The sequence below is a fragment of the Fistularia commersonii genome, chromosome 2, assembly GCF_037954325.1.
Source record: "Fistularia commersonii isolate RoL2024-O1a breed Wild chromosome 2, RoL_Fcom_v1.0, whole genome shotgun sequence".
Taxonomy (NCBI): domain Eukaryota; kingdom Metazoa; phylum Chordata; class Actinopteri; order Syngnathiformes; family Fistulariidae; genus Fistularia; species Fistularia commersonii.
Genome location: NC_141285.1, coordinates 853,044 through 876,480, shown reverse-complemented (window position 1 = coordinate 876,480; position 23,437 = coordinate 853,044). Strand labels below are relative to the sequence as shown.

At 44.6% G+C, this 23,437-nt stretch overlaps 2 protein-coding genes across 7 annotated transcripts in view; both read right to left on the bottom strand.

Annotated features, from left to right (window-relative positions):
- Positions 1-8,166, bottom strand: part of hnrnpll (heterogeneous nuclear ribonucleoprotein L like) — a 30,875-nt gene extending 22,709 nt beyond the window's left edge. Inside the window, exons 1-2 of the mRNA XM_086163736.1 lie at positions 7,723-8,166; positions 11-129 (exon numbers count right to left, since the gene is read on the bottom strand). Of these exons, the coding sequence (XP_086019862.1) occupies positions 11-129; positions 7,723-8,016 (413 nt within the window). The 5' untranslated portion in view covers positions 8,017-8,166. The remainder of the gene's footprint in view (positions 1-10; positions 130-7,722) is intronic.
- Positions 8,167-13,159: 4,993 nt separating this feature from the next.
- galm (galactose mutarotase) lies at positions 13,160-23,324 on the bottom strand. 6 transcript variants are annotated; one of them, XM_086163686.1, is made up of 9 exons: positions 23,263-23,324; positions 21,486-21,672; positions 20,791-20,945; positions 20,233-20,346; positions 18,591-18,683; positions 17,877-17,958; positions 14,963-15,113; positions 14,705-14,879; positions 13,160-14,072 (listed from the first exon to the last, which is right to left on the bottom strand). In XM_086163686.1, exons 1-9 carry the CDS (start codon positions 23,281-23,283, stop codon positions 13,878-13,880), a joined length of 1,173 nt encoding a protein of 390 aa, XP_086019812.1. In that variant the 5' UTR covers positions 23,284-23,324; the 3' UTR covers positions 13,160-13,877. The 6 variants fall into 6 exon arrangements, with proteins under 6 accessions (XP_086019812.1, XP_086019834.1, XP_086019826.1 ...); XM_086163708.1 differs by having other exon boundaries at positions 13,160-14,026; positions 23,263-23,321; XM_086163700.1 differs by having other exon boundaries at positions 23,068-23,277.
- Positions 23,325-23,437: the final 113 nt, after the last annotated feature.

The following is a 23,437-nucleotide window of genomic DNA, read 5'->3' as shown; positions in this document are numbered from 1 at the left end:
GGCATCTTACCATATGGGTCCAAATTTTTCCAGGGCATCGATCAGGTCTGCTTCCACCACAGCCTCGCACAAACCCCGGACATGGACGACCGGACTGGGGGAGATATGATGGGAATCCTCACCGTTATCCTGAAAAAAAAAAAAAAAAAAAAAAAAATGCAACACACACATTAAACACACACGTGATAAATGTAACAAAGCATGTGCTATGGACTCACAGAGAGTTTTATAAAGAGAACTTGGCAAAGATGAATTCCAGAGGACATAGGATACGGCTAGCAGGATGTCATGCTGGTAACATGGGAACATCCTGTTCGATAGCATTGTGGGGAAAAAGAAGATCATCTATGTTGTCTTTGCGGAAAGCTCGTCGGAAACAACCACACGTTTTTGAAAGTGTGGAAACATAATTCACTGTGAAGAAAGGGAAACTAACATTTTGCATGTTTACGCTGCACACGTCAGATGCCTTCTTCTGTTCCCCATGCTGCAGGGTTGCAGCTCGTACTCAAAGACCTCTTTATGACAAAGATCAGCCCTGACATTTACCATTTCGTATGCCGCATCTCTTATGAGGCCAAGAAGCCGGAGTCTTTTGGACTTGGAGTCCTCTGCTTTTCCCCATCCCACCAGTATATTATACATTTTCCATGCATGAATGCATAAACAGATAATCATTGTGTCTATTACATATGAATATCTGTAAAAACACATTTACATGGATGGGCTACTGAGGTGTGTCCACTCTGCAGCTGCAAGCTGAAGCTTGAAAAAAAAACACAAATATGTCTGTCGCATGAATTGCGCCGCCCAAATATCCGTTTCACTGCGTGCTCTCTGCAAGAGAACCAGCTGAAAAACAGCGGATCGTTATCGAGACCCATCGCTGATTTAAAATGAGACGTTTAAAAGTCGTCGTTTTCACCCAGTTGGTCCGACATTGTTTCCGAACGAGCAGAAAAAAACATCTTGCGTTGCAAAGTTTGCATTGCGTTTCACCGTTGATGCTGCACGGTGACAGTGACAACACGTTATCGTGCACAAAGCCTGCAAATGAGGTGAAACGCAGCGCGTTGTGGCATCGCAGCTGTCGTAAAAGGTCCAATATACCGCTTTTCCGAACTGAACTGATATTTCCATGCGAGTGATGCTGAATACAATACGTTTCTGCGGAAACGGTTTTATTTACATCTATGTGGCGGTGTGTTTTAATTTGGTTTTGAAGTGACCTGTTGCTTTGATGACAGACCCTCCTACCTTATAATATTCTGTATATTCTAGTGTCATATACACCGTATACGATAATATGCCGTCTTGTAAACAGTAAAGCGGTTTGTACGAGGGCTTCCAGAACATCTGCACCGGCAGGACTTATCACGCTGTCGCATTTGCCCTGGTTTACATTCAGGCGGCCACAGGGATGTGAAAAGTGCACGGCAGGGATGTCAACACGTTGTGCAATACACATGAAACACTGTTTCCTTCCAACCACACCACCCACACTCATGCAAACACAACCCTGCAGCCAGAACAGGCACCGAGATCTCACTTGAAACACACACTGTGTGAGGCGGCAGAACGCTGGAATAATTGCACGGAATTAATACGGAGGATAGGATAAATGTTTTGCCGGTTTATACTTTTTTTTTTTTTTTTTACAGACAATATTTACTGCGATGAAGTTTGTTGTGACGGTCGAGTGCTGTTTTCACACTCGGCCATCAAAAAGATTTGTCTCGGCTCGTTTTGTGTTTTGCAACAATTTGAAGCCAGTATTGAGTAATAAATGGCGTGGAGACTTCAGGCCTTCAGGTTCAGGCGGTGGACTCAACGGAGTGAGATGGGGGAAATATTTGTTGATAGCAAATAAATACATAGGATAAATAAACGTTCCCGAAAAATGAAAGCGCATGGATGCTAACACTATTTAGCTTTGTCCACATTTCCGTGCATTTCGTCAGAAATAGTCTACATTGAGATCCGTGATCACTCCAACGACAGGCTTTGTTTAAGTTTCCTTTTTTTCCCCGTGTTTCTCTAAATGTGTTTTCTTCCCCCTCGACACTGTCAGGTCCATCATGTTCAAAAGCGGCGTGCTAAAAGTGGTTTCGCTGCCACAGCCTGCATAGCACAAACAGAACAGCTGCCATCTTCTCACTCCTATCAGTCTGACAGACATGCTCTTAGTCACCAGGCCTGAACACACACACACACACACACACACACACACACACACACACACACACACACACACCTCACGTTATCATTCTCTTGGCTGCAAGAATCATGCATGTGATGAAAAAAATAAATAAATCAAAGATTATGCACAGCACTCAAAGCAGGGCACTTGGCATACTTGCCAAAAACTTATTTTTGGGTCCGTGCAACCAGGCTGTGAAAGCATTGGCTTCGTGTCTGATGGTCCATGGACACAGTTTTACTTGTGTCTGGATGTCGCGGAAGTCCAATCCGCAATTTCCCTTCTATGCGTTTTACTGCCTGGCGCGCGACACGCTCAAACGGAGGTGGACTTTATCGGATTGATTCACAACCGACCGGACATTTTGCAATCACCTAGTGGTTTAAAAACCACTAGAGCAGCTATCTGAAAGACATAAATATCGAGACGGCGGCCGACACAACCGCTAAAACAATCAGAGCCGCCGTGGACACGAGAAGAAAACGAAAATGAGAATCTACTGTCAAATTAAAAACAAATGATTGCACTCTGTTACAATCTATGACACGTCATTTCATTAGCATGATATCGGCAACGGTTGCAGGTCAGGAGGATTTTCACCCTGGATGACCAAATGTTATTTTGAGAAAATCAAGAGTCTGAACTGCGCGTACTTTTCTCTGTTGACGCAGCGTGGCAAGACAGGAAACGGCGGAAATAATTGACATTTGAACAGTCGAGCACGTAATGCTTGGAAACACATATCCTTGATAGAAGCATAAAACCGTTCAATGCTGATTCATCATGTCCACGTCAGATGCTGCACTGGAGATGAAGTTAATGCTCCTCACACAACAAAAACAAGCGTGCTTTCGGTGAAATACTACGACGGGTTTTTTTCTTACTGATGTCCGCAGTTTTAATGTGAATAATTCCGTCAGGTGGCGGGTTTTAATTGGGGCTCCACTGCAGAGCATCTGCGCTTTCTCCTGATTTATGTGTTGACTAACATGAGATAAGTCGCAGCACATGATCCCGAGGGTGAGGAGACTCTGTGGGTGTGACCAGATGTCAGCTGCCGAGTGCATCCTCAGTGACCCCACACACACACACACACACACACACACACACACACACACACACACACACACACACACACACACACAGACAGCTTCTCAATGTCCTCGTGTGGTTTAAGGGCTGTATGGAAGAATCAATTGTATTGATGCAAGGACTTGGATAGTATGGTTGATGCAGTGTGTGCTGGTTTTATATTTTTATACACTTTATATTTTATTGTATTTCTTATTCTCCCTCCTTCCTACTATTATCTATTATTGTTATGTTTTTCTTGAAACTCTGGCACAACAATTTCCTTCGGGATAAATGAAGTTGTTCTTATCTTATCTTATCTTTAGTTACCCTTATCTAGCCTCAGTTCAACTCAAAACCAGCAGCCAAGTATAACGTTAATATTGATACGACTCATTGAAAATGCCACCAATAAATATAGATATAGACGGACAAACAGGCCGATCTGTGTCACGAGGCTCCGCGACAACCCCGTTTGACAAAGTGATTTTGACGGGAGGGAACACGATCGGAGCCGAGCGGGTCGAGGCTGCAGATGTTCCAGGCTGCTCCAAATACCTTGGGATGCCGCAGACAAATTGAAGCCGTAAAAAGAGGCCGCAAAGACGCCGGCCGCGGTCGCATACCTACACAGAAGGGAGGCAGGTTCTGAAAAGTGGGCTAATGGCAAGGACAAGGTCTGAGCTGCAAGCGCTTACGCCCGGGTCAACATGCATCTTCGGAGACGCCTCCTTCACGGCGAGCTGGACAAAGGAGGACACGGATAGAAAAATGAGAGAATTATGTAAGGCTTCCGCCCAACTCCCGCACCCCGAGACTGTGGGAATGGACAGAGATCCAGGAATATAACAACCTGGCCCACACAGTTCAGAAACCCAATGATGCGGAGGAGGACAAGCCCCTGCATGTTCCACCTAAAGATAGAAAAAGTGGTGGATATCATGAAATCCTGTCAGTGGCTGGAAAGAGCAACGTGCTGATCAACAACACCAGGCACAACCCCAGGAGCAGGTTCTTGACATCATTTAGCCTGAAATAGCAGGGCGACAGGAGTACAAGTGGTATCTGGCGCACTGGGAGTTGTGGACCTAAACCTGAAAGAGTGGCTTCAGCCACTGTGGGTACAACAACTAAGAGCTCCATCCAGGAGACCAAGCTGCAGAGAACTTCCAAAGACAACCCAAGACTGGAGGCATATATACATACATATATAGAATATATAAATGGATTATTTTTCATTTTATTCTTTGATGTTCCCAATTTGATGCTGCTACCCCATGATTGCCCTTTGGGGACAAATCAATTCTTTTCTGATTCTGACTTGTACGTCCGCCCCTGGATGACGTCATAGCTGGTCGTTTTTGGACGAGCACTTGTAATTCTATTTTGGTAATTTAATCGTTCGCTCTTGTTTTGCTAATTAGACCGCTTAGAACTCACAAGGGCGCGAGTCATGGGACTTGTGAAGGAAGAGGGAAACTGTCAAAAACTGTTACATTCCTTTCAGCTGAAGTCTTCGTGTGGCCCGTAACTTACTTGATAGATCCACCAACTGTTTTCGGATCTTGTTTTAATCCTACAAAAGAGGACCATGAAACATCGGGGTGTATTTCAGATTGTAAAGCATCGCTAAATGAATCTCCCTAAGTCGTCCATCCATCCTCTCAATCACCGACCAATCGTGTGTGCATGAGTGTGTTTGCGTGGAACTGAGTAGGCGTACTTGAGAGAGTGGAAACAACACTACATGCATGTAATGTCAGCACACAGTAAGGTGATATTACCTTCATTCAAGACCCTGCTTGGAAGTGTGTATGCGTGATTACGTGCTACATGAGAACCCCGGCATTCTGTAACAGTGAGCCAGGGAGAAAGGAAATACACCGTGGTTGACAGTGATAGCGACACCTATACCTTCCATCTCTTTACTGATGAAAAAAAAGAAAAAAAACAACCTCCGCAGCTCTATTTACATTGTTTATTGAGCCGTGTAGCAAGTAGGGCGCACAAACACAGCGTAATTCCATCACGGACGCACACCGCCATGTTTGTGCAATCCGCACAAATGGAGAAATGAAATCTTCGAAGCAGACGGATTGCTGGTTCTCTATTTTGGGCTGTAGAATATTAATAGAGAACTCCGGTGGCTGTTTGCTCCGACAGATAAATCAATAACATGTGGTCTGGGCACACAAACTTATTTAAAGTCGTTCAAACATTGGACGATTTGGGTGCAAAAGTGGCTGTCGTTCTTAACTATATCAATGATGGGTATTTCTGAGGGGGAGCAAGAGCTCCAAAAAAAAAACCTAGCAGTAGCACGTGCACCCCAATGCATGGACAGACCCGTCAGACCAACCAACTAAAGCCACGGACCGCGAGGGTTTTGGCGGCGACGGCAGCGGGAAAGAGACAAACACTCGTGCGACTCCACAAACGTGCTGCAGAAAGGAGCATCTGAAGGGTTGTGTTTGATAGCGACGCTATCGGCAATAAACCCGACCACACTCTCTTAAAACTAGCTTCCAGTGCCGGTCATGATTTTTGACTTTTTTATTCTCTTTCCAGCAGTCTGACCTGCAACGCTGCCACTTCCTGCGGTATTTTTCATGAGATCTGCCGCACTGTTGAGACTGTCCTTGGGTCTTGGGTGGTTATTTTTGTGAAATGCGCCATAGGTATGCATTCATGTGAATCTAAATAACGGTCCGCCAGACATTTTCAGAAGTAATGCAGGCAATCCACTGAGTGGAAACAGGCAGTGGAGTTTTCAACAGCTTCAACAAGTACAAGACATGAAGCATTTTACTGCATACGAAATTTACACGTACAGGCAGATTTGAGCAAAGATTTCACACAATAACTGAGAAACCCAACATCACACAATGGTGAGCAAAAAGCCGTGCACGTGTTCATCAAGAGTGTGCAGGAAACAAGACGAGCAGGAAGACACACAATGCAAACACAACTTTTTTTTTTTCCATTGCCTGGAGTCAGCAAACAAACTACCACACTTTTAATGACGATACTAATGCGAAGATATTAGGCTATGAGGCTGATAACCGGAGCTGAAATGAAGTCAAAGAGAGGAAAAACATTGACCAGGAATTAATTTACAGTTTAAAAAAAAAAGGGCTGTTCCACAAAGTTAAAGATTAAATATTAAACCTTTTAAAGAAATGTTCTATCAAACGCTCCCAGTTCTAGTTGAACGTGACCGAATCCAGCACAGATCACCTGCAGTTAGCGCAGCGACAAAAACGCAACGTACACGAAAACACACCTAGCACAGCGTCGAAAAGATGTCGCAAAGTCGGTTTTGCTGTCGGTAAAGCGGCGATACTCGGGATATATGGGGATATTACAACGTAACAGCAGCTTCCCACCACATAACCACGAGTCTGGATCTATTTGAACGCGTCGGCCTTCGGAAACCCTGACGTTCTAAACGTTCCTGATTCTTTCAGTTATCGGATCCAGTCCGCAGCTATGCGGTACTTCTGTCTGTACAAATGAACGCACAAAAATCAGCAAACCATCTGCTCCATGACAGGTAAGCAGAAAAACAGGAAGCCTCCAGCACCTACTTGGTTCACTTTAACTTGAAAAAAACTCCATACTTTGAGACAAACCTGAAAGGGCACATTGAGTGCATTATATTGTAAATGAAGGTTGGTTTCTTTTTAAAATAAGTGCAACGGATGTGGGCGAGGAGGGCTGACACGAGGGCCCTCTGGTCACGACTCGTCTCTTTCGGTCAGCCTGCATTGTGACTTTCATTGAAAACATTATTTGTTCGCTGACAAAAGCCGAGAGCAGAGCGGTTTTATGTGCTTCGCGGGCGACTTCTGAGGCTATCTGAGCACAAATAGTCATATCACAACACTTTAACTGACAAATTTGCAAGAAAAAGAGTGACGGACGGCGAACGAGTAGTGCCATATTAAAAATGCGTGCAATATTCTTTCGATAATGTGTGTGTCCTCTTCTATGCACCCTGGCTACACACACCTGGCTGCGAGTTGACTGTTGTTATTTACATCAGTGCTTAGCATCAGACTTTGGAGGCAATCTGAGTATTTACAGACGACAAATGATTATTCCAACAGTTGAGTTGACTTCAAAAATACTCTAAATGTGCGAGAAAGAGGGGCGGATGGCGAATGCCAAGATGCATGCAATATTTATTAACAGTGTGTGTGTGTGTGTGTGTGTTTTTAGCTGCACACATCTGGCTTTGTGTGATGGAAAAGATGCTTTTAGCTGGGAGAAGGTGCTGCAGGTGGAGACCCCAGCTCCATGACAACCACGGCGGAGGAGTGTGTGTGTGTGCGGGGGGGGGGGGTTCCACACACACACACACACACACACACACACACACACACACACACACACACACACACACACACACACACACACACACAGGTCCTATTTTTTTCTGTCCTGCTTACCCTGCGTCCCGCTCCGTACTGACCGGCGCTCCACCGAGCTCGGTTGTCCGCCGCGGGCTCCCCGTTCCCGGCAAGCGAGCCGGAGTCCGAGTCCTCCCCTTCCTCCAGCTCCTCTTCCCCCTCTTCCTTCTCCTCCTTCTCCTCCTCCTCTTCTTCTTCTTCTTCTTCCTCCTCCTCCTCTTCTTCTTCCTCCTCCTCCTCCTCCGCCGCTTCCCTGTCATCCGTTTTCATCCGCTTCGCCGCCCTTCCGTACTCCCCTTCGTCGCGCTGACCGGCTCCTTCTAGCGTCGCCATGATGGACGGTGGAAGGACACGGACGGGAGAGTTTTCTGCGGTCACACCGACATTCCTCCGCCTCTTCGGTACCGGAAAAAGCAGCGTCGGCGGCCGCCCGGTGCTGCCGCTCCGCCGCAGTCGCCCCGTCGACGGCACTGATTTTCTGCGCGGAGGTGTGTGCCTACCGCGCATGTCCCGCCTCTACGCCGCGCACCCATTGGTCAGTTTTATCCTGCGCTTCAAAGACGCGCTCTGTGATTGGTCGGCGTCTTCCCCCTTCCTCCAGGATGGTGGGCGACATGGAGACAGACGGCAAGAGAGGAGCGGGGTTTTGCTGCATCATCGAGGGGCGAATAGGCGTTTAAAGCACACCGCGTTTGGAGATTATTTTCATTTAAAGCTGTGCAAACACGCATTTTTCGTCCTCTTTTCCTTTTGGCCTTTTCCCTTCAGGGGTCTCCATCCTATTCTCTGGATGCTTCTCTCTCACACCAACTACCTTCATATCTTCTCTCACTGCGTCCATCGATCTTCTCTTTGGTCCAATTCTGATATATTCCCGATCCCTCCTCTGTCCAAGCATCTCTGACATTCTCTGCAGAACATCTAACTAATGGACTCGCTGCTGATCCTCTCCATCCTGGTCACTCCCAGAGAGAACCTCAGCATCTTCATCTCTGCATCTCTCCATCTTTTGGTCATTGTCAGTGTTTGTAGAGCATCTCCTCCACCTTTCCTTCTCGCTGATAGTCTTCTGACACTTTTCTCCACCCGTTCCAACCTGCCGGAACCCGTCTCTTCAACCCCTTCTTCTGGACTGTTGACCCCAAGTACTTGAAAAATCCTCCACCTTCTTTATCTCCTCTGCACACCTTTTTTTTAAAAAACAAACAAACAAAAACATCTCCTGCATGAACACCTTTTTTTTTTTTTAGACTATTTAATTTCCGAAGAAGCTCACAGTTTATCGTTAAAGACAAAACACACAAATCCTGTATCCTGACTGAGATCGTCCCCCCTCGCCCTCTTTCACCCCGTCCATAAAAGTCTTCTCCGGTTTTCCTCCAGGTCTTCTACCCGCCAGTTTCAGTCTCAGCATCCTTCTACCCAGACCTTCTCCGTGGCCTCCTCGGTCCAGCACCATCTCAAGAACATCTAGCAGTCGCCGTACCCGACCAAGATGTGGCCATCGAAAATAACACAGGACATGTGGAACGATGTGGACGTCATACACATCCACAGGAAAGACAGGGATTATTTCAGTTTTAATATGAGATATGATCAGGATAGAAAGTGCTCCAAACAGTAATCGCAGAAAAAAGCGTGCAAATAAAGGATGTCGATACAAATGTACATGTAGAATATAAACCATAGAAAACAAAATGTCAAAATAAGAAAAAAAGAAATGCCCTGCGCGAGAATGGTTCAAGAAATAACAGTGGGTGTACATGTGGGTCGTAAAAATAATAATTATTAGTAAAAATGATGATGAGTAAGGTGTCCTGGAGAATGTATGAATATGAATTATAGTGGCTAAAGTTCCTTCTAAGTATTTATACACTCTAAGACGGAAAGAACGAGTCTCTACGCGTGTTTACTGTTGACGACGGTAGAAAACAGTGTGTTCGCTCCGTCCTTTACTGAATCACACGCTATCTAACAGTTTTACCTTTTTATACATTTGAACTGATCACGTCATAGCTCAGCGCCCGCTCCGAACCTTATTTGGTTAACATAAACATAAATACATATGCCATGAATAAGCATGTACTCAACAAAAAAGCAAAATTAAATACAATGAAGTAATCATAAATAATTATGCTATAATCAACAATCACCAAATATAATGCAATAATATTATATCCAAATCTGAGACTAAATTACAAAAAATGGAAAATGGCACTAACATGAATATTGCAGGTGGTTAATAGTTGATGGAGAAATATTTTGGTCAGGCTTACAAGCAGCATCAAAAACATAGTTCATTCAAAGAACCTTTGGATTTCCATTTGCACCACTTGAATTGCTTGTGTTTTATCAGCGATGGGCGTCCAGCGCTTCAAATCTGGCCTCTTCTGCATGGAGTTTGCATGTTCTCCCCTCTGTCTGCACCGTGGAAGTTGCCTGGGGAAAAAAAACAGAGGAAAACGTTTAAAATAAAGTACTTGTGCTACTGGATGTCTTAACACAACGACGTGAGGATTTGCAAACAAGAACATCAATTCTAACCCTCCACCCAGGGAGGACAGTCGGCGATCGATCATCAGAAACGACCCAATAACAAAGATGTGCAAGAAATAAAGATTGCACTTTTGATGAGACTATTTTATTGTAAACAGTGACTTTATATATAGTGACAAAAGTGACCGCTGACACTTGAAGCCAACGTTTCAAGCGTTCGTTTGCATGGAATTTAAAGATGTATTCATTTTTATTTTGTTATTTACCACTTCGTCTTTTTTTTTTTTTTTAAATGTGATTTAATTGTATGCGTGTGTAAAGCACCTTGAATAAAATGTATTACCATTGTAATTGTCCTCACGTTTGATTCTGAAGAGATGTGCGATCTGCTGTGATTCCAGACGGCTTTTAGCCCGCGGGACGAGAACGGGGTGTTCAAATGATCCTTTGGCTTCATGAATTAATCAGATTTTGCATACATTAATAATGGCGGGAGCAGACATTCATTAACGCACTTAAGTTTTCTTACGGAGGCTGATGGATCCCTTCGTTCCGGTTCAAGTGAGCTTGCTCCGTAATAACGGACTCGAGGGGATCTCATATTTCTTTCATTTGGTCAAACATCTGAAAATGATCTGCGATGGAAACTCTTTCTGTACACAGGAACATCCAACTGAAAAAGATAAGCCCGTGTGGTTTTATCACAATTTTATCACACTTAAAAAAAAAGACCAAGTGACCTTTTTCTTGACATGATTTTTAAAAGCGCCCCCCAAACCCCAAATAGTTGATTTTCTGACTCACTACATCAAATGATCCGGTCACGTGATTCTAAATCAAATGTAAGAAGGGATTAACGGTCAAATAAAAACAAGTAAAGGACCATGATTTCTAGCAAGTACGTGACCCGAATGCAAGAAGACCGAGGAGGTGAGGGGTTCAGGGTGAACCTGAACGCAGCATAAGCGCTTTGTGTCGAACAGGAAGCCGGCGTGGGATTCATGAGGGACACATCAGCACCGCTTGTGGTCAATATGTAAGTATCTGTGACATCAACGATTTCCTCAAGCGCTTCCACTCCCTCCTCGGACCGCAGACCCTCCTGACTTCCCTTCCCACACTCGCGTTTCCTGCCCGTCTCATCACAGCGAATCAGTCATTGTTTTGGAGCGCAGTTTCAAACACTGATGTTGGGACGTGGGGCGCCATCCAGTCCACATGTGGAGCTTTAAAGAAAACACCAAGCTCCTGCAGATGGTTTGCAATAGTCAATAAAAACATCCAATAGAAAGTTTTGGCCTATATGTGTATGTGTGTGTGTGTGTGTGTGTGATTTTATGTGTACGCATGTTGAGTAGAACCTCGGCTTCAAACTTCATTCGAATCAGCGTTTGAGTCGTTCTCCAGCTCCAAACAACATACATCTATTTGTTGAAAAATACTGAAATTCTTACTGTTTCTGGTGGTCTCTCTCTTCTTGCCAGTGTTTCCTTCATGCAAAAGGTAAAACTTCTTGTATAAGACCCTCGCTAACGCTATCTCCAGCAGGTATTCATCCAAACTATGAACAACTTTGCTATTTCTAAGACTTGAGATCTTTGCTTTCTAAACGTTGTCGAATCTTTAGCGATTCTTTGCCATGTCGTGGTAATACGAACCCTGCTCGCACATTTAGCTATTACTTCCTTCTTCAGATTGACTGTAATTCTTAACGTCTTCTTAACACCACTATCACTAGCACCCTTGACTTTCTCGGGAGCCATAATGAGCGCTAACTAAAGGAAAATAAAGCCCAAAAGTTTTAAAAACAGGAGAATGATGACAGATGTAAACAATGTGGAGTAGCTGCATGACTGCCGCTATGCTACAACTTAGCTTGTTTGTATGTTTGCGCATCGATACCCGTTCGCGGTTCGATTCAAAATTTGATGGAAAACTCTGTCCCAAAGCCGATTTGTTCTTGATTCAGGTCGTTTGGAAACCAACGTTCTACTGTTTAAGTAGCGGCAACTGACACTGACTGGAAAATGCACTCGTTCATTCATTCATTGGGGGGCCGGAGCGTATCCCCATTGTCATTGGCCGATAAAAGGGGTTCCTCCTGGATTGATCCCGGGGCCACAGACGGAGTCATCCAAACACTCATTCAGAGCGCTAACCTCTGCACAACTTATTCATCGGAAACAAAAATGCACGTCTTAAAAAAATGGCAGCTGACAGAGTGGTCAGAAATGGAAGTGTATCTAGAAAACAAGGTGGATTGGCCGCCACTGGTCACTACATTTTCAGACTCTTAAGGGCCAGGAACGGGATCGGGGTTCCCGATGCTAAAGTCCAAGTGAGGCAACAACTTCCCCGTCTAATTTTACACAATGCTTGCGTAAATCCGTCAAACTCCATGTTATTCTCTCGATTAGGTGGCGTCACACGACACAAGGAGTTTCCCGTAAAGATATGTATCTGCGATCCCTCGACTTCCCGGTATTTTCATGATGTCATTTTTTATTTGACATTTCCTGTCATGAAATGTGTGCACAGGAATATCAAAATGCTAAGAATTAACGTTTGACAAGATTAAATACAATATCCGGACGACGTGAACGTACACGAATACTGTATATATGTTTGACGGCAACACGGGAAATGTATCAGGTAAACGTCCAAAGTAATCAACAAACCCTCATCCCTGTTTAAATGATTATGTGAATTTATGGCTTCACTTTCACTGATATGCGAGCAGGAAGGAATGTTCTTGTTATTATATTATATTAACTTTGACACTTTATATTTTATTGTATTTCTTATTCTCCCTCCTTCCTACTATTTTCTATTATTGTTATGTTTTGCTCGAAACTCTGGCACAACAATTTCCTTCGGGATAAATAAAGTTGCTCTTATCTTATTTTATCTTATCTTATTACAAAATAAATATCGTTCATTTCGACACATAACATTGCTCAAAAATCAGAAGTGGAAATGGGTCAGACAACGGGGACATCAGTTTATTGTCGGAGATGTCGTTTTACATCAGGATACAGCTTCTCGTCCGGAATATAAAAATATAACATCGGAAATTGATGCGCGACTTCAATTTAAAGGTCAGAAACCCGAGGACTCCACGGCGGTTAAAAGGTTTCCTGGATTTTTGGTAGAATTCTTCATTTCAAACACCGATCAAGGCGCCACAGAAATAGTGTCCACTTCACACCGCGCGATATTTCAGTGTGACTTATTGGGGACGGCGACGCGCACGGCTGCAACTTCACTGCGCTAGGGATGAGAGGTTGCCACGGCAACACAACGTGAAACTTGGCAGAGCGCTAGAATGACCATTTATCCACGCCCGCCTCCTCCACGTCCGTTCTCGTGCAGCTGGATGTTACACAACATCGTACCGAAAAAGCCTCTGACGGCGCTCTTGTACTTGGCACTCTGAAAATAGGACAGATATAGGAGATATAGGAGCGCTAAAGAATACTTCATAGGATGCTTTATCACCTTAAAATACTTCATTAGTATTGCAAACAGATAACTGGCCAGTAGTGTGGTATGGTGATATCTTTAAAAAATGATGAGCTAATGCTTTTTTTAACTAACAATTGAATTCATCTAATGTGAGATGAGTCACATTTTGGCAGTTGGTCCCCTGGGCGCTTCTTACGCCACCATTTGGTCGCACCGGCTGAAATGACCAACGGTTATCGGCGTGGAAATTTGGTACGCAACGAGCCACCGCAGCGAAGCTCCTCCCTCAGGAGGCCGGATTCCATCAGATGGAGGTGAAGGTGAAGCGAGTCACGTGGAGATACTCCTCGCCAGGACGCAGGAGACAGTCCGGGAAAGTCGCCTGTGGGAGCGAGATATCGACGAGGGAAAAGGAGGGATTGCGGGAGCTGTTAGGAACGGGAACGGTGTTTCAGGACAAACAACTTGGCGTCGATGAGTCACACATTTGCACGAGTCGCACAGAAAACACATTCTCTTGCGTCGGCAAGTCTTTTTTTCCAACGTGACAACAGATGACTGCAACATTCCTTACCCAGCACTGATAAATCACTTTAAAATGAAATGCCTCTGAAAAAAATTTAGAGCCCCTATTATTGGATAGTGCATCGTCCAATAAGGCTGGGCTGAGAAAAAAAAAAATTAAAAATCGCCTTTTAAAATCCATCAGGTATTACTCTTATCATTACTCCTGGAATAAATATCAACTTCCCAATTCCCACAACCGCTACAACTATAACCTACGTTGCCCCCAACCTTGTATGTCTAAAACCATCCTGTACAGATAAAACACTCCAGGTCTTACATCCACAGTTTAAATGACCTTCGGCCTGGTCTATTATCGGTTGTCGGACATTTCAGATGTGCAACCCAACCTTAGATAAGCAGAAAGCCGGCAGATAAAGGCTCCGTCATAAAGATCCTGGCTTAACTTAGCCTGAGCTGAGGAACGCTAAGCTACCAAACACCGACTGTGAATCCAGTAGAAGCGCGCAATAATCGCAGCCTTCCAGCGTCACACCTGGTTGACGGCGTCGGGCCAGTTCTGAGTCTCCAGGCAGAACGAGCTGTGCCTCCCGTATCTGGCGCCGCTCTTTCCCACCATTGTCCCATCCAGGTAGTTAGCTGTGTAGAACTGGATGCCCGGTTGGCTTGTTGAGACCTCCAGAACTCGCCCGCTCGCCGGGTGATGCACCCTGAGATAGCGGATACGCGAGGGTTGAATCAAACGTGTGCGTGATTTAAAATAATGCAAAAAGGATAGAAAATAAAGTCGCACCTGGCAGCATGTCTCTCGGTCCAGGCGTCGCCGGGCGAACACAGGCAGAAGTTGTGGTCGAATCCGACGCCCGGAAGCTCCTTCAGGCCCGGGCCGATCTGGACGGGGCGTCTCAGGTCGAACGGCGAACCGTCGACCGCTCTCACCTCTCCTACGAGTGACAACCGAGGAAAGAAAACCAAAAGGCTGACGGATCCGTGAAAAAGACACCAACTCGCATTGGTCTAAAACACCCCGCTGCGCTTTATCGTCATAGCAACACAACTTGAACATCTTTAGGGACATTCCCCTTCAGCTTTGTTCATCTCTGAGAATCACGCCTTTAGTTTTCCCATCCGCCTCTGCGGAACTCGGTTTATGTGACCCTTAAACACCTGTCTATATAAAACATTAGATTTAAACCTTTAGAGCTATGAGTGTGTGTGTGTGTTGGATGGTTTATCATGGAACTCGAGCAGCGAGTTCATCCGCAGGATAAACTTGAAATGAACCCCGGCTGCCGGCCAATGGGGTCGACCGCTCGGACGATCTGGACGCTTCCGGAAAGGGTTCGGCTCGAAAAACTGTAGCAGTGCAGCAGGAAAGAAGAGTCTTGAGGATTGTCCTGGTTTCTTATTCTCTCTCTCTGTCCAGGATAAACTGGTTCATCGGTGTGTGTGTGTGTGTGTGTGTGTGTGTGTGTGTGTGTGTGTGTGTGTGTGTGTGTGTGTGTGTGTGTGTGTGTGTGTGTGTGTGTGTGTGTGTGTGCAACCCCCGTGACAAAGGGGAGGCTCGGCAGTTTTAACGAGGACGAATCCCTTGTTTTATTCCGTCTCGCTTAATTTGCGGGTTCGAGACGAAACAGGATGACGGCGCCGGAAGCCGGTAAGGGAACGCAGATCGAGCCTCCCGTCGGCAGAGGAAGGTGATCAGCTCGGGAGCTTCCTGGAGACGAGCCGTCCTGATTACAGGTCGGAGAAAATGACATAGCCGCTCACGCTGTCTCGGAGGCCGTTTGCGGTTTCCCCGCGGGTGAACGCGAACTTAAGATTCCAAACTGCGATCCGGTGTTTGTAAAGGAGCCGTGTTTGCGCTGCTTTGCTTTTACAAGATTAGTCATTTAATTTCCCCCACAAATGCAATATCATGGGCTGCGGGGAGCTTTGGGCAATCCAACCGTCCTGCTTCGATGTCTCAGAAGCTCGGGAAAACTAACATTTACCATCTTTAATCCAGTTTGCAAACAAAACAGGGTCATTATGTGAGTCCGTGATACATGACGTGTCTCTGCCGTTGCTGGATTCTGCGGTTATTTGAACACAGCTCGCTTATTTCAACACCACACGTAAAACAGCAAGCTACTCACTTCCCCTGCTAAGCAAAGTTCAACTTTTGAGTTACCAGCTGCCGCAGTGACATTTAAACGGAGAAAGAGCTTCTCGCCTGCACAACTATTTCACATCTCCTGGCAGGATGTGTCGCCGGACAGAAGACACCTCGGGGGGAGGGGAGGGCCTCTTAATAACGTTTGCCGGGAGACACGATGTGCATATTTTTTAAAGAATAGTCAAATAAATAAATGTAAAAAAAATGGTGTGCATCTTCAATAGCTATCGCTGCGATAAGTGTTACATGAGAAGAGTTATTTTTTTTCGATGGACGCCCTCGCTTAGGAAAATAAAATCCCTCATCAGGCTTCGTAAAGTCAGCGCGCCGTCTTTATTTCCAATCATTCGTGCTCGTTCTCGACAAAAAGCGTCTCCAAAGCCGAGGCCTTAACATTTGAAAGCACGATGCTGCGACCCGCGAGATGTTTGGATAGTATTTTGAGAGCTCAGTTCTGTTCTAATCCCCCGGGCCCTTCAGGTGAAATCTGACTGCCACGCAGATTGGGTGATATTAATACACCTTCTGTCTCCGGGGGGCAAAAGCGAAGCTGATTGCAGGGTAATAAGCCTGTTCCTGTCAGAGCGAGAGGGAAAACACTCCCACACCGGAGTACGAGTTCCGAGCCGCGTTAACGGCGAGAAACACGCTCGGCGGATATCGCCGCGAGCGCCGTCGGGGCGGAGGAGTGAAGGACTCCGGCAGGGCAGCGTTACCATGGCAACTTTGAAGCAATCACATTAAAAGGTTTGCCGAATCCCGGACGCTTTTTTTTCGAAGCGCAACTTCACTATCCCGCGTCACACTCCGAAGCTCGGACAGGGAGAATTCGGGGGGATGGACGGGAAGCTGCCAAAGGGGATTTGGGGGGTCGCTCTGTCGGGCGGGAGCCGAGTGACATCACCGGCCACGATAGGTCAAGGGTCACATTACCTTGTTTACAAACTCACACAAAGTAGTCGTTCTCGTCTTTGAGAGGCTTTTTTTTGCCGACTGGATGAATCGTATCTCATGTGCCATTTTCTAAGCATATGTATTAAACAAACGATATTAATAAATGTTCAAAAATGAATTTAAAAAAATATATACATATGAGCAAAATATCATATTAAATATAAAAACTAAAATGCTCAGGTCTACACTGTACATGTAGAACACAAAGTGTCTTCTATTACCAGGAAATGAAGCTCAAGAAAGAGTCGTCTGTCTCTGCAATCATCTCGCCGGGTCACCTTATCAGACCACAGTTTAATCAAACACAACAATCACTTTCACAAACGTTAACACACACACAAACACACACATGCGCTACCGTAGCTATCATTTAGTATAACAAGTCAGGTCCTTAAAAACCTCAAAACATTCAACGTTTATGCAGCGCTGAAGATGTGAAGATGTTTTAACACCAGCGTGCACACATGCTTGAAAGCAAACTGTTTCAGGGGTGACAAAGTGCTTGTCTGGTTTCCATTCTGAAAATCGAGTTAGCAGACTGGACGGCGGGTCAGTTTGAGTCAGTAGAGATTCCTTTATGTTTATAACGTCTCACCTGTTGGGATGGACGTGTCATCCAATGCCAAGTAGGACTGAGCATTGATGGAGACTTCATGGTCATAAATATCCGCCGCAGCCTAAACACACATCAACACAAACTCTGTTCACTGAATAGCTTTATAACAATAGATTAAAATAATAATTATACTGATATATGGAGGACCAAACCTAAACAGGTGAGGCATGACTGATTAAGTCTGCAGGAATATAAAATGGTATAATCCATTCTGTTATTTCTTTTTTTTTTTTCAATCTGACCTTGATTTGACCTTATCTATATTAAAAATGTCTTTTCGAAGAGACTGCTGGAAAACATCGTGAAATTATAAGCACTGAAAGTTTGGAGCTTACAGTAGCGTGACAATATATGCATCGGACACGAACACAACGTGCTATTTTGTTGAGTTAGTGGACATCAAACGAAACATGCTTTTAGCATCTTTAGCATGCAAACTAATGTATGACAACATGGGAAAACAAAGGTTCAATGGCAGGCATTTGCTGACGTACCATTTGACCAAAATTGGATTTGGTGACTTCGGCTGTTTGAATTAACTTTGACAAATTTTCTCCGATTTTCAGAAAGACGGCTGCGAGTATGACGGGAAGCCTTTTGAGGATTTTAAGTGTATCTTGAGGTGACATGCAGGTGACCATTTGCATACCGAGCGTTGTCCTTCCTGCTAAGCGGCGAGCTAGCGAGTCCTACCTGTCCAGCCAGGTTAAAGTAGGAGTGGTTGGTGATGCTAATGGGGGTGGTCTTAGAAGCACGTGCTCGGTATTCAGCGGTCAGCGTTTCCCCCTGAACGACAAGTCAAGTATTAGAGGCAAAAAACAACACAGTGTTCTTCCGGAAGCACTGCGGTCTGGAAGTTTGTTGCATTTATTACTACCATCATTTCCGGACTATATGAGCTGCACGGGGTAAAAATAACTAAATCGATCTATGTGTACATATGTAGGCCGCACTTGTCTGTAAGCTCAGGCGTCCATGTTGTAATATGAGATGTTTACACAATACACACTGGGAAAAAATGCTTTGTTTTCCTAACAGTGCCTGTAACACGGCCGATGACAAAGATTAATAATAACAACCGCAATGAAAAGTCCATCCATTTTCTATCCCCGCTTTGTCCTCCTCCAGCTGATGGCTATCTCGGTCTTCCTCCTGCGCTCTGAAACCGCTAAAGTCGTCTTCTTCTGCGTCGGAATCGAACGGCCTCGGAATTACACGCTCATTTCATCAGTCCGATGTGATGAGGCTAAATGTTTTAGCGGCGCGAAGCTCGTCAGCCCCCCAAAAATCCATCAATTAGCCGCATTGTTGTTTAAGACGCAGTGTTCAAAGCCTGGGAAAAAAGTAGCGGCTTATAGTCTGGAAATGACGGTATACTGTTCAAGGATGAGCAGAAACTCCCAAAAATGGATCTCTTAAGCTTATTGAGCAAAGGCTTGAGAGAGGAAGAGACAGAGGGAGATACAAAACAAAGGGTACTGCCAAAAGGGAGAGTTTTGAATTGATACTTTTGCTGCCAATAGCATGTTGCTGTTTGTTCTTCTTTCGGCTTTTCCCTTCAGGTGTCGCCACAGCGAGTCAACTTTCTCCATCTCACCCTATTCTCTGGATCCTCCTCTCTCACACCAACCACCTTCATATCTTCTCTCACAACGTCCATAAATCTTCTCTTTGGTCTTCCTCCAGACCTCCTGCCTGGCAGCTCCAATTCCAGCATCCGTCTACCAATATATTCTCTATCCCTCCTCTGTCCACGACCCAACCATCTCAGTCTGGCTTCTCTGACCTTCTCTCCAAAACATCTAACATGTGCTGTTCCTCTGATAGACTCATTCCTGATCCTCTCCATCCTGGTCACTCCCAAAGAGAACCTCAACATCTTCATCTCTGCAACCTCTAGTTCTGCCTGCTGTCTTTTGGTCATTGGAACAGTTTCTAGTCCAAACATCATCTCTGGTCTCACCGCTGTCTTGTACACCTTTCCTTTTATTCTGGCTGAAAGTCTTCTATCACATACTTTCACAAATAATCGACGACATGCGACACTTCGCTGGCACAAAAACAAAGAATTATAGTGAAATAACGGGACGGCTGGAATTTAAATGAGTTAATCTGAAACACACAGCAAGACATTTCAAAAATACACCTTGTTGTCTTTTGAACCAGAACTAATATTTCTACATCCCTTGGTGTTTTTTTTCCTCAAATAACAAATGTGTTTGTAGAAATCAACATAATACGGAATATTTGGAAATACTTCTTATGAGACTCATGTGAAGTATTTCCAGATCCAGGGAGGGACAGTGGTGTCCGGTGCAGAGGCTGAGATGTTTACCTGCAGGCTGTAGGTGACAGAGAGCTGCACCTCCCCGGGGAAACCCTGGTCCCCGTCTGGGCTGGTAAAACTCAGCTGCACCCCCCCGTCCACCGCCGTGGCCTGCCAGATGGCCTGGTGCACACACACACACACACACACACACACACACACACACACACACACACACACATTATCAAGCAAAAGAGGGCTTATTTGCACTCAAGTGGGCACAGGTTGTACAAAGTAACCCCCCCACTCTTCACTGGAGCTGCAGCTTGTTGTTTAGGTTCATTAAATTATTCTGTATATTTTGAGGTGGCAGAAATAATTTGGGATTTCAAAAAAAAAAAGTGAAACTGCATTTATTTTTCTCGGGAAGCAGAGACTGAAATGTATATCAGGGATCTCCTCCGGGCAGTTTTTATGTGTCAAAACTACAAAACAACAATGAACTTGCGTGGCGGCAAATACTTTTGTGTGATTTATTCTTTCTTGAAAGCATATTCGATCTGTTTTTGGGTATGAAGCGTCCGCTCAGTGAAACGAGGAGACGTGCTTGTGTTCACTGCGTCTGACCTTGTTAAAGCCTCGCAGTCCTCCGTGCAGGCTGTTGGGTCCATTGTTGATATCTAATTGATATTCTTTTCCATCCACGGCAAAGCGTCCTCGTGCTATCCTGTTGGCCACACGGCCGACCACGGCTCCCAAATACCTCTTGTCCGACACGTAATCTGGCAACACGAGGAATTTCATAAGCCTGTATTTGGCATTGCTCCCACCGCCCGGTTCTATCAAACACAGGTGTGTGTGTGTGTGTGTGTGTGTGTAAACGCTTGCAGACGGTGATATCTTAGAAATAGCATGGACCGGTGCAATGGATAATATCCTCACACATGCAGAGAAACAAAGTATGTCAGGGATTTTGAGAAAAAAAGACTGCAACAATCATTTTTTTTTGATTGTTTTAGAAACGGACATGGCTTTTGAATTAACTTGCCATTCGCCTGCCAAGAATTTATTTTTTTTTTTTCCTGTTGGTTACGCCTGAAACGGTTACCTAACCCACCCGAGAACAAAAAGGCGGAAAACAAGTTTAGAGAAGACAGTCCGTGAGTCACCGGAAATTCATTCCAACATGTTTTCATTCATGGACGTACATCTTTAAACGTGAGCTAAGTGTATGATTCATGTTCTGAACGCAGATACGGTGCTTTTTCTTTGGAAGGGTTTATGAAAACACATTGGATGACCTCACGGCGAGAAACTGTTACCTTCCACGTTGTCGTATCCCAGGACAACATCATCCGCCTGGCCTGCCTTCCCCCTGCACCACACAGACCTGATGATGGCGCCCAATGTGATGACCTCCACCTGAACCTGGGGGGAACGAAGGGTCCACAGGTCCACATCTCCCAAGCCGGACACTCTTCCCCACGGCTGGTGGCTCACCTGAGTCATCTGAGATCAAATATCACCGTCACACCCACACATGTACAGACATCGGCCGAGCACTTATCAGAAAACACCAGTCATGCATAACAAAGAAGCTCATGTTCCCATTCCACATTCATATTCATGAAATCCTTGAGGAGAGAGGATTGCACAAACTTTGAAGACCTTGCATGAACCCTGTCCTGCTATTTGTATATTCCAGTTTATTAAAAGTAGGCCTGAATGTCTTATTTTACTTCAGGACGACTTTCTGCTATTCTTATAGTTCCAGTCACACACAAAACACCGGATACATACAAAGTTGGGGGAAATAATGCAGTGTGCAGGAAATTTCTCAACGCTAAAGTTTTTTTTTTTTACTTAACTGGACAATGACTCAAGTAAGTACTTTGAAAACCACATTTCTTCCTTTTATTTCCCCACAATGCATTCATATCTTATGCAAGTTATTTCATTGCTGTCATATGTGTGGGGAATAATTCCATTTTAAAAATTAAGTTTAGTTTGAACATTTTTTTTTAGAAAGAAAAAGGCCTAATATTATAAGCATAAACTCAAAAGGGTAGCAAGAAATTTGCAATGTGACAACAATAAAGGTTGACTGCTATATTATATAAACTGCAATAAATAGGATTTTGTGACATGAGACAAAGGCTTGCATGGCTCTCAGCTTCTTAGAATGTGTGTCTTTTCCATTGAGCCAAATGTTTCCTACATTTTTATGATGTTTTTTTTTCCCAGAAAAGACTAAATTGTTTCAAATTACTCATCTAATTTACTACTTGAGGCTCCTGAGCAATAACTAAAATAACAAAATGCTCCACACTTAAAAATGCACATTTCCTGCAGGCAAAACCAATTCATTTTCCAGAAAAATATATGTTTTAACACATTATTATTTGTAAAAGTCCACCTTGTTTAATTTTTAACCCATATTATGAATTTGTTACATTGGCCGTTTGTTTTTTTAATCAATGTTAAAAACAAGCAACCACTGCTACGTTGACTCTTGTAAATTTACAGCTCGAACCTCAATACTATGATAAGTGTCAGCGGTTTCTGATATATTTATCCAATAACTACAGATGAGGACTTTATTCTCTACAAGTATTTTGAACAAATTCTGTCCCTGAAATTGTGAAAATTAAGTCAACAGCGCTGCTCTGATATTCAGAAGCTGACAAGTGCCATCTACTGTGGACTCCGGAACCGTAAAATGCTACTTCGTCAATACGATAAGTCAGCTAAAGTTTAGCTAAATCTACGCAAAAAATTGTTACCATATAAGCCCGGTGGTAGTTTTTAAATTCTTTGCAGTAGTTTCACAGATAAAAGGTCTCTTATCGGAGCTAAACCGCGATGGATGTCGCTTCCCTAGCATGTTAGCTGAGTGATGCTAACCGCCTCGGAAGTCTCGCGTGGAAAAACGTTAACAAGGCGAGTGCGCCGGGCCGACAGGGAGATGATCGTTATGCGTAAAGCCTCGACTTTTATCAGCCTGAATGTCCGGACTTCTGCAAATCTTTTCGTCCGTCGGAGGAAAAGAAGAGCTGGTGTGCGTCAGAGCTCAACACCGAGGACAAGACGCCGGCTCACCTCAAAAACAGGCCCGGTCATGGGACTTTGGACCTTTGTGTTTCCAACCCATCGAACCTAGGATGACGTGGGAAGCACAGGGACCACCATTTCCCTGATTTTTGACTGACAGGCAGAAACGAACACACACACAAATATAAATCGAGCGTTATTTGTGTTTAATTTCAAGTTTGTT